The 13,383-nt window shown below is 31.2% G+C and overlaps 1 protein-coding gene across 1 annotated transcript in view; it reads left to right on the top strand.

The window, feature by feature from the left end:
* LOC105226366 (protein Skeletor, isoforms B/C) overlaps window positions 1–4,232 on the top strand; it is a 97,986-nt gene extending 93,754 nt beyond the window's left edge. The window contains exons 5-12 of the mRNA XM_011205220.4: window positions 891–1,109; window positions 1,162–1,362; window positions 1,788–2,112; window positions 2,179–2,393; window positions 2,454–2,725; window positions 2,779–2,909; window positions 2,972–3,135; window positions 3,662–4,232. Coding sequence (XP_011203522.2) covers window positions 891–1,109; window positions 1,162–1,362; window positions 1,788–2,112; window positions 2,179–2,393; window positions 2,454–2,725; window positions 2,779–2,909; window positions 2,972–3,135; window positions 3,662–3,826 — 1,692 coding nt within the window. The 3' untranslated portion in view covers window positions 3,827–4,232. The remainder of the gene's footprint in view (window positions 1–890; window positions 1,110–1,161; window positions 1,363–1,787; window positions 2,113–2,178; window positions 2,394–2,453; window positions 2,726–2,778; window positions 2,910–2,971; window positions 3,136–3,661) is intronic.
* Window positions 4,233–13,383: the final 9,151 nt, after the last annotated feature.

The following is a 13,383-nucleotide window of genomic DNA, read 5'->3' as shown; positions in this document are numbered from 1 at the left end:
CTTTGACATTTCATCATGAATAGACTTACTAACGAGCAACGCTTGCAAATCATTGAATTTTATTACCAAAATCAGTGTTCGGTTCGAAATGTGTTTCGCGCGCGTGTTTTGTTCAGCGATGAGGCTCATTTCTGGTTGAATGGCTACGTAAATAAGCAAAATTGCCGCATTTGGGGTGAAGAGCAACCAGAAGCCGTTCAAGAACTGCCCATGCATCCCGAAAAATGCACTGTTTGGTGTGGTTTGTACGCTGGTGGAATCATTGGACCGTATTTTTTCAAAGATGCTGTTGGACGCAACGTTACGGTGAATGGCGATCGCTATCGTTCGATGCTAACAAACTTTTTGTTGCCAAAAATGGAAGAACTGAACTTGGTTGACATGTGGTTTCAACAAGATGGCGCTACATGCCACACAGCTCGCGATTCTATGGCCATTTTGAGGGAAAACTTCGGACAACAATTCATCTCAAGAAATGGACCCGTAAGTTGGCCACCAAGATCATGCGATTTAACGCCTTTAGACTATTTTTTGTGGGGCTACGTCAAGTCTAAAGTCTACAGAAATAAGCCAGCAACTATTCCAGCTTTGGAAGACAACATTTCCGAAGAAATTCGGGCTATTCCGGCCGAAATGCTCGAAAAAGTTGCCCAAAATTGGACTTTCCGAATGGACCACCTAAGACGCAGCCGCGGTCAACATTTAAATGAAATTATCTTCAAAAAGTAAATGTCATGAACCAATCTAACGTTTCAAATAAAGAACCGATGAGATTTTGCAAATTTTATGCGTTTTTTTTTTTTAAAAAGTTATCAAGCTCTTAAAAAATCACCCTTTAGTATAGTGTATTTTATTGAACCATTTTTCCTAATAATATTTCTTTCTTACAGGTTGATTTCGGTGAAGTTTTTATCCCACCTAACCTAGATGTACCAAAACCACGTGTGCTACCGGAATTCAAACGTCTAGCACATGGACTACGCTCGAGCAACATAAGTGTTTTGGATGCGAAAACTTTCTATATACCCAATCTACACTATGACGGCGCTGGTCCAGATGCCTATTTCTGGGTTGGCAATGGCTCCGAACCTAATATTATGGGCATTAAGGTAAGTTACAACGCTGTGAGGATTATTGCACTCATGCTTGCGTTTTGTTTAGGTACCCAATGAGGTTGGCTCACTAGAACCGCTGCGTGGTTATCAAGGTGAAGATATCGAGATACAGTTACCGGGCTCCTTGACAGTTTACGATATCGATTGGCTTTCGGTTTGGTGTGTGGAGTACAGGCATAATTTCGGGCATGTTTTCATACCGAAAGATTTGGATGTGCCGCCAGCGTTGGGTCAAACAAAAATAACGGTAAAATATGCACTTAATGTAAATATCACTTGGAAGCATTATTTGATGAGTTTTAGTTGACAGTCCCGCCTTATTTATAGTGTATGTATAATATTAATGTAGTATTGTAATATGTATATTTAAACACATGCTATGTATGTATATATTTATATCATTATTCCCCCATTTATGAGTAACGCATTACCGCATTCTACACTCACTTTGTAACCTAATGATCGCCATACAAAAAATATCTCATTAAACATTATATTCTTATATCTTTCGTATGCATTAGCCTCCATGGTGGTATACACCTGTAAGTATTAGTTTAGACTACCAACACTCATTGTGTAGTACATTCATACAACCTGTACGAAATTATATAAAGAATCGAGTTCTTACTTTGTCAAATCGAAGAATACTCAACTCAATCCAACCGCTTTCAGACCACCACCACACCACGTCCCGTCTACGCCAATTGTCGCGAGATTATACCCGACAAACTGCAAGTGAAATGGGAGTTACAAGGCGAATACATACAGATCGAGCTGTTTGGACGCATTGCCGAGGATCAGTATATGGCTTTTGGTCTATCTGGCGCCAATGGACGTGCGCAAATGTCGCAATCGGATGTAGTTGTCGCATTCTATGATACCACTGCACGCGTATTCCGTGCCGAAGACTACTTCATCTCCGATTTGTCGCAGTGCGATGGGCAGCACGGCGCTTGTCCCGATAGTCGTATTGGCGGACGTAACGACGTTATTGTCTGTACGTAAATTAGTACCTCACACTTTCACACTAAATTCGTATTAATGTTTCGAAAATGTTTTCCAGTGAGCGGCGATCGCAAGAATAATGTGACCAGCATACGCTATAAGCGTCTCATACAAACCAACGAGCCGATTTACGATTTTGCCATACCATTGGATCGCGAAGTGTCCGTGATCGCTGCGATCGGACCGCTGAATAGTCTTATGGAGGCAAATGCGCATTCGCACACCGGCAACGATCACACCATCGACGATGTGCGCATTAATTTCTCATCGCGTGTAAGTGAAATGTATTTCAGAAGCTATAATGTTTCTAACTAATAACTCTTCTATCGTTAGAACGATCATTCGTGCAAGAATTCGCTGTACAGTTTCAAAGATCAGAGCGGTCCAAAGCCCTGGCCAACACGTAAGATCACCAACGAGACCGTATTCACGGCACGTATTGGTCCCACAGGCGGTAAACGTGGCTACACGCCACTCACTGGTATACCTTCCTGGGGTATTGCTTGGTACTTGAATGATCTGCTAATACCAGAGATAACGGTGCAGCGTGGCAAAACTTATGAGTTCTATGTCGAGGGCGGTGATGATCCCGCACAACCTGCCAGGTAAGCTGGACCGTCAAACTATTGAACAATGCATTAGCATCTTTTTCATGCAGATACCATCCATTCTATATCACCGATTCACCGGAAGGCGGTATTGGACAAATGACTGGTCTTGAAGTAAGCAAGCAAAAGGCTTATGCCGGCGTCGAATTCGATAAGGAGGGTAATCCAATACCGACTGCATGTAAGTATTAACAATTTTTTTGTAATAGGACTAAGTTTTCATTGTCTTTATGTTATTGTTAGTTGGACGTTACTGCGAATGGACACATCGTACAGTGGATCTATCAGCCCAGATTGAAACCTTTGAGGAATATATGAAGACCTTGATGTTGGAATGTGTTGAGGGTGAACCGGGCTTCTTAAATTGGACAGTACCATTGGATGCACCAGATCTGCTGTATTATCAGGTAAATTGGAGATTTTTACTATTATAACATTTGTGCATTATTTTCAAGCATTCTGGCATTAAGTGCTGATATTCCGAATGCTTTTAGTTGTATAGTGTCTCTCTTCCTTCACACGACATGGTCCATTTTATAAAAATGCAGTTTTGTGGTCGAGTATTGTTGATACAAAGAGCAGACAAAATATTCTTACCCAATGCTTAAGACTTTTCAAAAGGTTCTTCCAAAAAACAATATTTTAGAAGGTTGAAAGCCATTCTACGTTTTACTCCGTAAAGAAATCAAGAGAAACGGATACTCATAGCTGCTGCTGCAGACCTATCTTTAGACTAATATAAAATTTTTAGTTATCACCAAACCTCTAAAAAAATGTGGCGAAGTTTTGAAAGGCGTTTAACATCTGTATTCAATTATTTCGTGACCTATTGATCGCCTTGTCATTTAATAACTAACCTCACCTTTGTTCACAGTGCAACTTAACCTAACTTTTAACTCATGTTCATTATAACAATTTCTTATATTTTTCCAGTGCTTCACACATCGAAATCTCGGCTGGAAGATAAACGTGGTCGACGCCACGGACGCATCAGCAGCGCTGCAGCTAACCATCACCAATGCGATTGTGTACACAATTTCCGTGCTATTTAGCCTGTTTGTGACGCAAAACATTTTCAGTTTGTCAATAATTGCCTGATAGTGGTGCTGCTGTCACAGCAAGTTAGAACATTTTAAATTTTAAATGTCAAGTGCAAACCGTTTAAGAGGCTGAGGCGAATGCGCAAAACGCACAAACACAAACATATATTTTCTGATATATACACACACGTGCAATTTTAGTTATTTGCATAAAAATTGTAATTTTTGAAACTGTGAAACATATCTGGAGAAGAGAGAAAGTATTAAGGCATATCTTTGCAGAGCGCATATCGGTACGATATTTTAGTCCACGCACACTCATACATATGCATTTTGACTTTTATATAGTATTTATAAGCAGCATATCCGTTTACAAACCAAACAAAGCAAAGTAAATTAGAAAAGAAAGAGATATAAAAAAAATAAGTAATAAGAAAAAATTTGGTGTTCAAATCAATTTTAAAAATAATTTTGATTTTAATTTTATAAAAATATTTTTTGTAAATTAAAAATAAATTTTTTATTTAACTTTTAGTTTAAGAAAATATTTTAAATTAATAAATTTTACAAAAATTTTGAAACTAAGAATTAATTTTTTTTTAATTTTATAAGAAATATTTTTTTAAGTTAAAAGAAATTTGCTTTATTTCATAAAAAAAAAAATTTTAATTAATTTTATTTACTTTAAAAAATTTTTTTCAATCGAAAACCTTTTTAAATTAGTTAATTTTATAAAATTTTAAAAATATAAGAAATTATTTTGTTTTTTAATTAAAAAAAAAAATTATTTTTTAAATTTAATTTTAATATAAATTATATTTTTTTTTAAATTTTTACAAATATTTATACAAATATACCAATTTAAAATTTTTTTTTATTCAAAAAGAAATAAAAAAAATTATTTTCATTAAAAAAAATGTTTTTTTATAAAATTAAAAAAAAATATTGTAATTTTTAATAAAAAAGAAATATTTTAAATTAATTAATTTTATAAAAAATGTAAAAGTAAGAAAATTCTTTTTAATTAAAAGTAATTTGTTTTATTTCATTATTAATTTTTAATAAAAAAAGTTATTTTGTCAAAATTAATAATATTTTAATAAACTAAAAAAATTAATTAATTTTATGCAAACATTTAAAAATATTTTTTTTTATTTTATAAAAATATTGTTAAAAAAAAAATAATTTTAAAAAAATATTTTAAATAAAATGAAAAAAAATATTTTATTTTAAAAATTTATTTGAAAACCAAATTGCAAAGAAATATTTTTTTTAATAAAAAATATTCGACAAATGTCTCCAAAATTTGCGCATTTCCTTGGCCTCCAAAACTTTTTCACTTCGAAAAGTTTCAACAAACTGAAAGTTTTGCTAACCAAAATACCAGGCTAATATCATCTAAAAACATATCTTGACAATAATTTTAAGGTTAAAGAAAAACAAAAACAAAAATATGATAAATCTAAAATAACGGTTGAATTTGTATGCATGATTGTTGGATGTGTTGAGAATGTGTGCGTTTGTCGTGAGTACAAGTACATACATGCTTACATACATAGCATAGTACTTACATACATACAAACAAGAGAAAATTCATAAATAAATAGGGCGTATGTAGGTGTGTAACGGTGGATTGTCGCAGTTGCAAGAAGTGACGGCAAACATTTTTGTATTTTGTAAAATTTAACAAGAGCAAAAAAAAATTAACAAAAACAAAAAGAATTATTCCTTAAATAATTACTTAAAAATTTAACTGTAATATATGTATGTATTGACTTTTTCAAACTATTTCTAAAATTTTTTTCTGAATTTTCGGTCTATTGGTTTTTATTACTTACGAATAATGCATTTTTTGTGTATGAATATGAAAATTAATATATAATGTTATACATACAACCACATATATACATACATACATACATACACATGCGTAACGCTGTTTTTGAAATTTAATGATGTAAACTTTTTTATAAAAATATTTATGTATTGTACAATGTATTATTGAAAAGACAATATTTTGTTTTTAGCCTTTAAGCTGACAATAATGTTGACACAGGACAATAATAACGGAGAATAGTTGCAATGCAAATAAAAAGCAAAAGCAAAATCCCAAATTTATTGCTAAAGCCGAATTGTAAAGAGAAATTGTTCAATTAAAATATAGTTATATAAAGTAAATAATGTTAATGTGAGACAATAATAAGCAAACGCTATTTGTAAAGTGCAAATGTAATATTTGAAATTTACGCTAATCAATGTACTTCAAATTTATATATACATATGTAAGTACATATCTAAAATGTACAGACAAACATACATACATGAATTAAAGAAAGAATCTCAAAAAAAACATACATACATATGAGCGCGCGTACATAGGTTTCTAAAACTTATGTTGTGCTGCTTGCAAGAATTCATTTAAATTTTTTTAATTTTTTTTTATCAAAAATAGATATGCCACGCATCAGATGCTGGTGGCAAGCTGAAATTTTTCTACGTTTACCCAGGTGCATAAAATAAAAAAATACCTTCATACATACAAACATACATATGTATATCAATCCGTATGTATGTGCTGTTTAAAATTTACAATATATTAATATTAAAAATATTATTATTATAATATTTAAACCATATTTTCTTTTTGAAAAATTTATCTGTTTACAGTTTTGCAAAAATATATATTAAATCAATTAGCATAATTTTTACTATAAATTTTGTGTTCTTAAAATTTTTAATAACGTTTTTTATTCTAATAAAATACTAAATTTTAAAACTTTTGTGTTTCACTTTGTTTTATGTTTTATGTGAGTCACGTGAGTTGAAAAAAATTTTTAATTTTTTTTCGATTCATAATTTTTTATTTTTATTTTTTAAATATGTATCAATAACTTATTTTCTTTTTTCGCTTTTAGTATTAATTTTTTTTTTTTTGACTAATGGACCAGTGTAGATGGTTTTTGTAAGCAAAAAAATTATAGTAGGGTGAAATCAATTAACCCTTAAAATTTCATCCACGTCCCTCCCCCAGGACGGCCATCAAGATCAACTGATGATCAACACTTCAATAAAATAAACGATGGGTGCTTGAGAATCGACGATTAACAGTCAGAGATCTTACTGACATCGTTGGAATATCGGAAGGATCAGTGAAAACCATTTTGAAAGACCATTTGGGCCTAAGAAAAGTGAAAGCACGATTGGTTCCAAAATCACTAAATTTTTTCAATATACAGCGTCGCTTTAACGTCTATGAAACAAATCTTGCCGTCTAGCAGAATGCCATGAAACGTATTATTCCAAGCGATGAGTCTTGGTTCTATGTTTACGAACCAGAAACAGGCAATCAATTGGCCGAATATTGCGGCAAGCCGAAAAACCACGTTAAAGCAGGTCAAAATTCAACGGTATGGGGACAGTTTTCTTCCTTCGACCGGCCAAACTGTCATAAAATAATACAATTTCAATGTTACGCGTCTTTTGCGCGAAGTTATTCGTAAAAAGAGGCTGGAGATACGAGCCGACAATTCTTAGTTTTTGCGCCATGATTATGCACCTTCGCATACTGCAGTGTGTCTTCGTGAGATTTTCGCCAAATTTTCAACCGATATCATGCCGCAACTACAGTATCCGACTGATTTAGCTCCATGTGACTTCAGGCTATTCAGCAAACTCAAACGACCGCACCGGGAAAACCGTTTTGAGTCAACTGAAGACATTAACCGAGAATAGCTACGCTCACTGCAGGATATTCCAGAAATTTACTATAACAACTTTTTCGAGGATTAAACCAAATTGGACCAAATAAACGTATAATGTGACCAAGGCGGCTTACTTTGAGGGGTACGACATAGATTTTGAAGAATAAATAATGAATTCTAAAATTATGAACAAAGTCTTACTATTTGTTGCTCATAGTAATATATAGCAGAACAAAAAAAGCTTGTTAACCTTTAACTTGTCTAGCCGTTCGGGAAGTGTTAAATATCTATTAAACCCGCGTTTCCCCGTGTATATTAAAAGTTCGTTGGAGATGCATACTCAGCTAAAATCTAGATCTGCTTTCTAGAAAACATATAAATATTTTTTTCATATACCTGAAACTATACCGCTTAATATACTCTTCCTTTCTTTAATTATGTAGAATAGCGAAATTGTTAATATTTTCTGTGTTATTGTTAATATTATTTAAAATATTGTTTTTGTAATTGTTACTATTGTTATCATGATTCTTTTAACTATTATTATTATTATTATTATTGTTTTAACATCATTAAAAGAGTTTATAGTGTTTTATTCAAAGAAAATTTTAACACAATGCATCTAGATATTATAGATTGATATCTACTATATTTTCTTCTTCGCGAGAATTGAAACTCATATGTACACTAGACAATAAAGATGAAGGCAACAAATTGTAATAAATTTCTTTTTGACAATAAAACGTAATAATAGCTGTAATTGTAACATAACTAATTTAAATTAAGTAAAAAATATTTGAATTGAAAATAAATAAATGTAGCATAAGCAAATAGGCTTAAATAAGTAGTAGAAATATAGGTTAGGTTAATAAATGCCCTAGCAGTACTATTTTAAAATAAGTGTTAGCCGTAAGTAATAGTAAATAAAATATGTAGGCATAGGAGAGACAAAAAAAAATTACTTACTAACATATGTAGGTATGTGGTCAACCATTTTTAATAAAATAAAGCAAGTTGCATAAATACATTAATTAAATTGAGCGCAGCAAATAGTTTGAAATAGTTTCGAATATACATTTAGTACATGTACATATATGTACATATTTGTTTTTGCAGCGCCATAACTCAAATAATTTATTTTTGTAATAAACTTATAAGCCGCTTAAAAATAGTGCTAATAATTATACAATTTTAAATTGCTATTAAGGATGCTTTTGAAGACATAAATGTTTACTGGAATATATTTTTTAAATGTAGACTTTTTCCAGATTTTTTGAAGTAATACAAAATGATTACCCAAGTTTATTACATGCAACTATTGAACTATTATAAATTAACGATAAAAATGTTTGAGAACAAAATTATAAAGATATTCTCATACAAAGTTTTTAGCACCTAAAAACCATAAACACCTAAATTTAACTATTTTAATTTTCTAATTATGTTTTGTTTATTGATATCCATGCTTTTTTCTGTTCAACAGCTCAGCTATGTATATTCCTACTATCTTTAGCTTTTTGTTCTTCTTCTTAGTTACTATGCTTAATGAGCAAAAAGTGGCCGTAAAATGTCATCATTGATTACAATTTTTCGATAACGTCATTTCGTTGTAAGTTTTCCTCATTCACTCAAGTTATTTGGCAAGCCTGCGTTCTCAGGTGTGCTTAGGCTTCCAGCGTTCCTGCTGCCTTGCGGGTTCCACGCTAGTGTTTTTCTAAAAATCTCATCTGGCTGTTGCCGCAAAGCATGCTCAATCCGACTTACGCCTGCATATGTATTTTCTTTTCATTTGCAAAGCTTGAAATTGTGAATTATTTATTCCTTATTTTTATTTTATACTCCTTATGTTCTAACTGAAGCTTCGAAGCGAAATTTCAATGGAGATAGTTTTTAAAAGGTTGTCCATTTTAAGGTTCTCTACTCTTAAAAAAAAAACAAAAAAACACAGAAACTTCAAATTTAATGTGAAATGTTTGTTATAAATCGAAAGAACACTCTTGGCATTTATTGTCTGAAGATTACCTCTTTTAAATGTTGGCCGCGGCTACGTCTCAGATTGTCAATCTGTTGAGTCCAATTTTCGATGACTCGTTCGAGCATTTCGACTGGTAACTGGCGAATGACACGCGTGATTTTTCGTTCCAAGACCTGAATCGAAGAGAGGTTGTCAGCATAGACTTTAGACATTACTATACATGTGCCCACAGGAAAAGTCTAACGCTGTTGCCAATTGATCGATCCAAAAATGTAACTTCGTTGTGCATCAAAATATTTCATGATCAATAGTCTTTCTAACATTTAACTCTCAACAATCAATGAGACTTAAAACTGAACTACATATATTTAAAGTTGCTGAAGCGATAATACATTCATGTGCTGGTGGTTCAAGTTCTAAAAACCGGAAGAGAATGCTCATTGGAAATAAATGTTGCGACGGAAAAGATCTAAGGTAAAGCAGCAACTGAGGCCAAAATATACTTGTAAGACAAAACGTACTACAAATATGGTACCGAAAAAGTTGGAGAGTCGCCCTCGACAGCAACTATTTTGATTAAATACCATTATTTTTCTTTAACGAATCAAATTTTCCAACTACCTGAAGTATGAATTTTTTGGAATTCGTTAATTTTTGTATACATTTCATATGAAGTTTTTATTTCAATTTTTTTATAGTCCTACATATTATGTTTACATTAAGTGTAAATTAACTTTAGAGCTTATATCCGCTTAAGAAAATTAAAAAATCTACTTGTTTTTGTGTGTGTATTGAATTCACATACATATATACGTTGGTTCAGACACATACGTTGGTCCGATTGTTAAAATAGGTGGGAATATTTACAGTTGGCTTGGGTTTTTCAACACGATAACGATCTCGAGCACTGTTCACGAGTCGATTAAGTAACCAAAATATTAAGATTCTGGATTGGATAGCTCAAAGTCCGGACCTAAACCCAATAGAAAAATCTTAGGTGATTGTAAAAAGAGCCGTAGCTGCACGAAAACCTTGTAACAAAAATTCTTTAAGGAAAATAATATAGGCAGAGTGGAACAAAATAAGTTCAACCCAATGTGCTACTTTAGTCTAAACAACGCTGAAGCGGTGTACTGAAGTGTTACGTAATAAAATATATCCAACTAAATATTACCTTTTTATTAAAGAAGAATTTCAAAAAATAAGTTTTTTTCATTTCATTTTTCTTCAGATGCCTTGATTATATGACCACTGACTGTACTAAAAAAGTTGCTTGGAAGAAACTTTCATACTACAAGTGGCGTGACTTAATTATATGAGCACAAGTGTACAGTTACGAGTATATGGTATTTGAAAGTATTCTTCTTTGAAGTCGATACTGCAAGTGTTTCGAAGATATGCGGAAAATTTCTTCGAAACGGCTGGATCATTTGGCTTGAAAATTTCACACGATCCGCTTAGATATAAAGTTTGTTCAAAAATACATATATAATATGATAAAAAACAGTTTTTGGGAAACCGCCATTCCGGCAAAAATCATAATTTTGAGTAGTCCTTCGAACATTAGGTGCATTCTTCTATTGTAATGATCATTTTTTTGGTTCAGGAACTTTAGTTAATTTTAACTATAGAGAAATCTTGTTGTCGTTGCAACACCAGGAAAACATTTCTTTAAGAAATTCACGAAGAAACACGTTTTTCCTGACTTGCAAGTGAATATAATTCCATAAGTCGTGCTACGAAGTTTGATCAGAGAATACCAAATAGAAATTTCGAACTATGTACTTGCTATAAAATTTTTTTTAAACACTTTTTCGATTAAGTATGTTAACTGTAAAACAAAACGCTGAATATTACAAAAAATTAACAGAATAAATCAAATTAAATGGATAATAAGTTCAGTTGATTTCAGGCATTTTAAGAGATTTATATTTTCTTTGAAGTAAACTCTCTTTGTGCAAAAAAATTATAATTTTTATACAAACTGCGCTTCATTATTATATTATTATTGGAAAAACACAAGCGCGAATATACATAACGTCACCTAAAAAGCAGAATAACGTAACATTACTTTTCATAAGGAAACACGATTTAATAGAAACCACTCATATTGAAATAAAATTTGAGTTTTGGTTATAAAACGGTTATTTATTGGTTATATATGAGAGCGGAAGCTGAAAATGTTATGCTACATAGTATATGTAATATGTTGTGGTGAATCGTAGGCAAGTAATAAACTCAATTTCTATTATTTTGTGATACGTTGTTTTGCATTTCAGGTGACGATGTACATACATTTGGTACTTATTGAAGAATATTTTTTAAACAATTTATTTTCATAAAAACCATAGCTTATTTAGATACTACGCCTACAATAGAAACGCACAAATTTGTAATGACACGCCATTACAATGAGCAAGAAGCTACAAAAATAAAGTTTAAAACAAGAAAAGTTTAAAAAATTAGAACAAAATAGTAAACTAAAGCATAAATAGTGGAAGAAGACGCACACAACGAGCAAATCTAACTGCAATTACAAACACATAAACATATGTACATATATTTAATACACATACAAATACCTATACATATATATACATACATACATGTATATAAATATATGCATATACCTACAAATATAAGTACATACTTATGTACATACCTACATACTTATTGTTGAGAATTAGCCAACGATCCGACACTTTCCGTTTTGTAAAATAGAAAAATTGCTCAAAAATTACCCGACACACACATACATACACATACAAACAAATATACATACATATGTAATTATATATATGCATATGTTTGTGCTACTTAGCATTAAATTGTAGTTGTAAGTAAATGATGATGATATTTCCATATGTTTAGAAGGATTTTTAGATAGCTCTATTGTTCTCATTAAAACTCACACACTGTGAATATTTGCTAACTAATTAAATTCAATGAAAAAAATCGCTAAAATTATGCATACATACATACATACATACATAGGTACATACATTTATTAAGCACTAAAACACGAACTCCAATTACCTAAAATAGTTAAAGCATGGCGATTATGAAACTATTGTAACTTCATTCTGAAAAAAAAACAAAAAATGAATAAAAAAAAAATAAAAAAAATCAAATTAAATAAATTTATGTAAATTGCATGAACTTTTTCACTCTTCTAATAAAATATTAACTACATACATATTTACATAAGTCCATACATACATACATACATACACCCATACATGTGTACATGCATACAAAACTGAGTAATCATAAAGTAAAAACATAAAAACAAATTAACGACACAAACACACACACACATATATTTTGCACAAAGAATTACAATAAAAATTGCAGGCATTGCAATTAAAAAACAAAAACTAAAATTTCATAAAAAATTTAGGATTTGTAAAGACTAGCTTAGTGCAGCGCAATAAAAATAAATAAATTTTAGCGAAATGAAAGTGCGTATTTTTGAAATTCAAACACTAAAGTGACAACTGTTATTAAAAAAAAATACAAAAATTAAAAAATAATAACAACAACAAAAATTCAAACACATTTGGTAATAGATTGGCAATGCGTACAGTTGGCCGGCAGCACTTCGTGGCAAAAGAAATAAAATTGTTTAAAAATACACACACATATCTACATACGTATGTACTGTATACACACACATACAACGGTACTTTGAGTACAAAAAAAAACTTTGTCATTTAAAGCATTTTAAAATTTATAGAAAATAAAAGGTAAGCATACAAATGCATAGTACACACACATACAGACACACTCACTTGTAGACACACAAACTTGCATACAATAAAATTGCTGTCAAAAAAGTGACAATAAAAATAGTTGACAATAAAAAAAGTTGACAATAAAAAAAGTTGACAATATTAAAAATTGACAATAAGAAAAATTACAACAAAAAATTGACAATAA

Source organism: Bactrocera dorsalis, chromosome 2, assembly GCF_023373825.1.
Source record: "Bactrocera dorsalis isolate Fly_Bdor chromosome 2, ASM2337382v1, whole genome shotgun sequence".
Taxonomy (NCBI): domain Eukaryota; kingdom Metazoa; phylum Arthropoda; class Insecta; order Diptera; family Tephritidae; genus Bactrocera; species Bactrocera dorsalis.
This window is presented reverse-complemented; position numbering and strand designations above follow the sequence as displayed.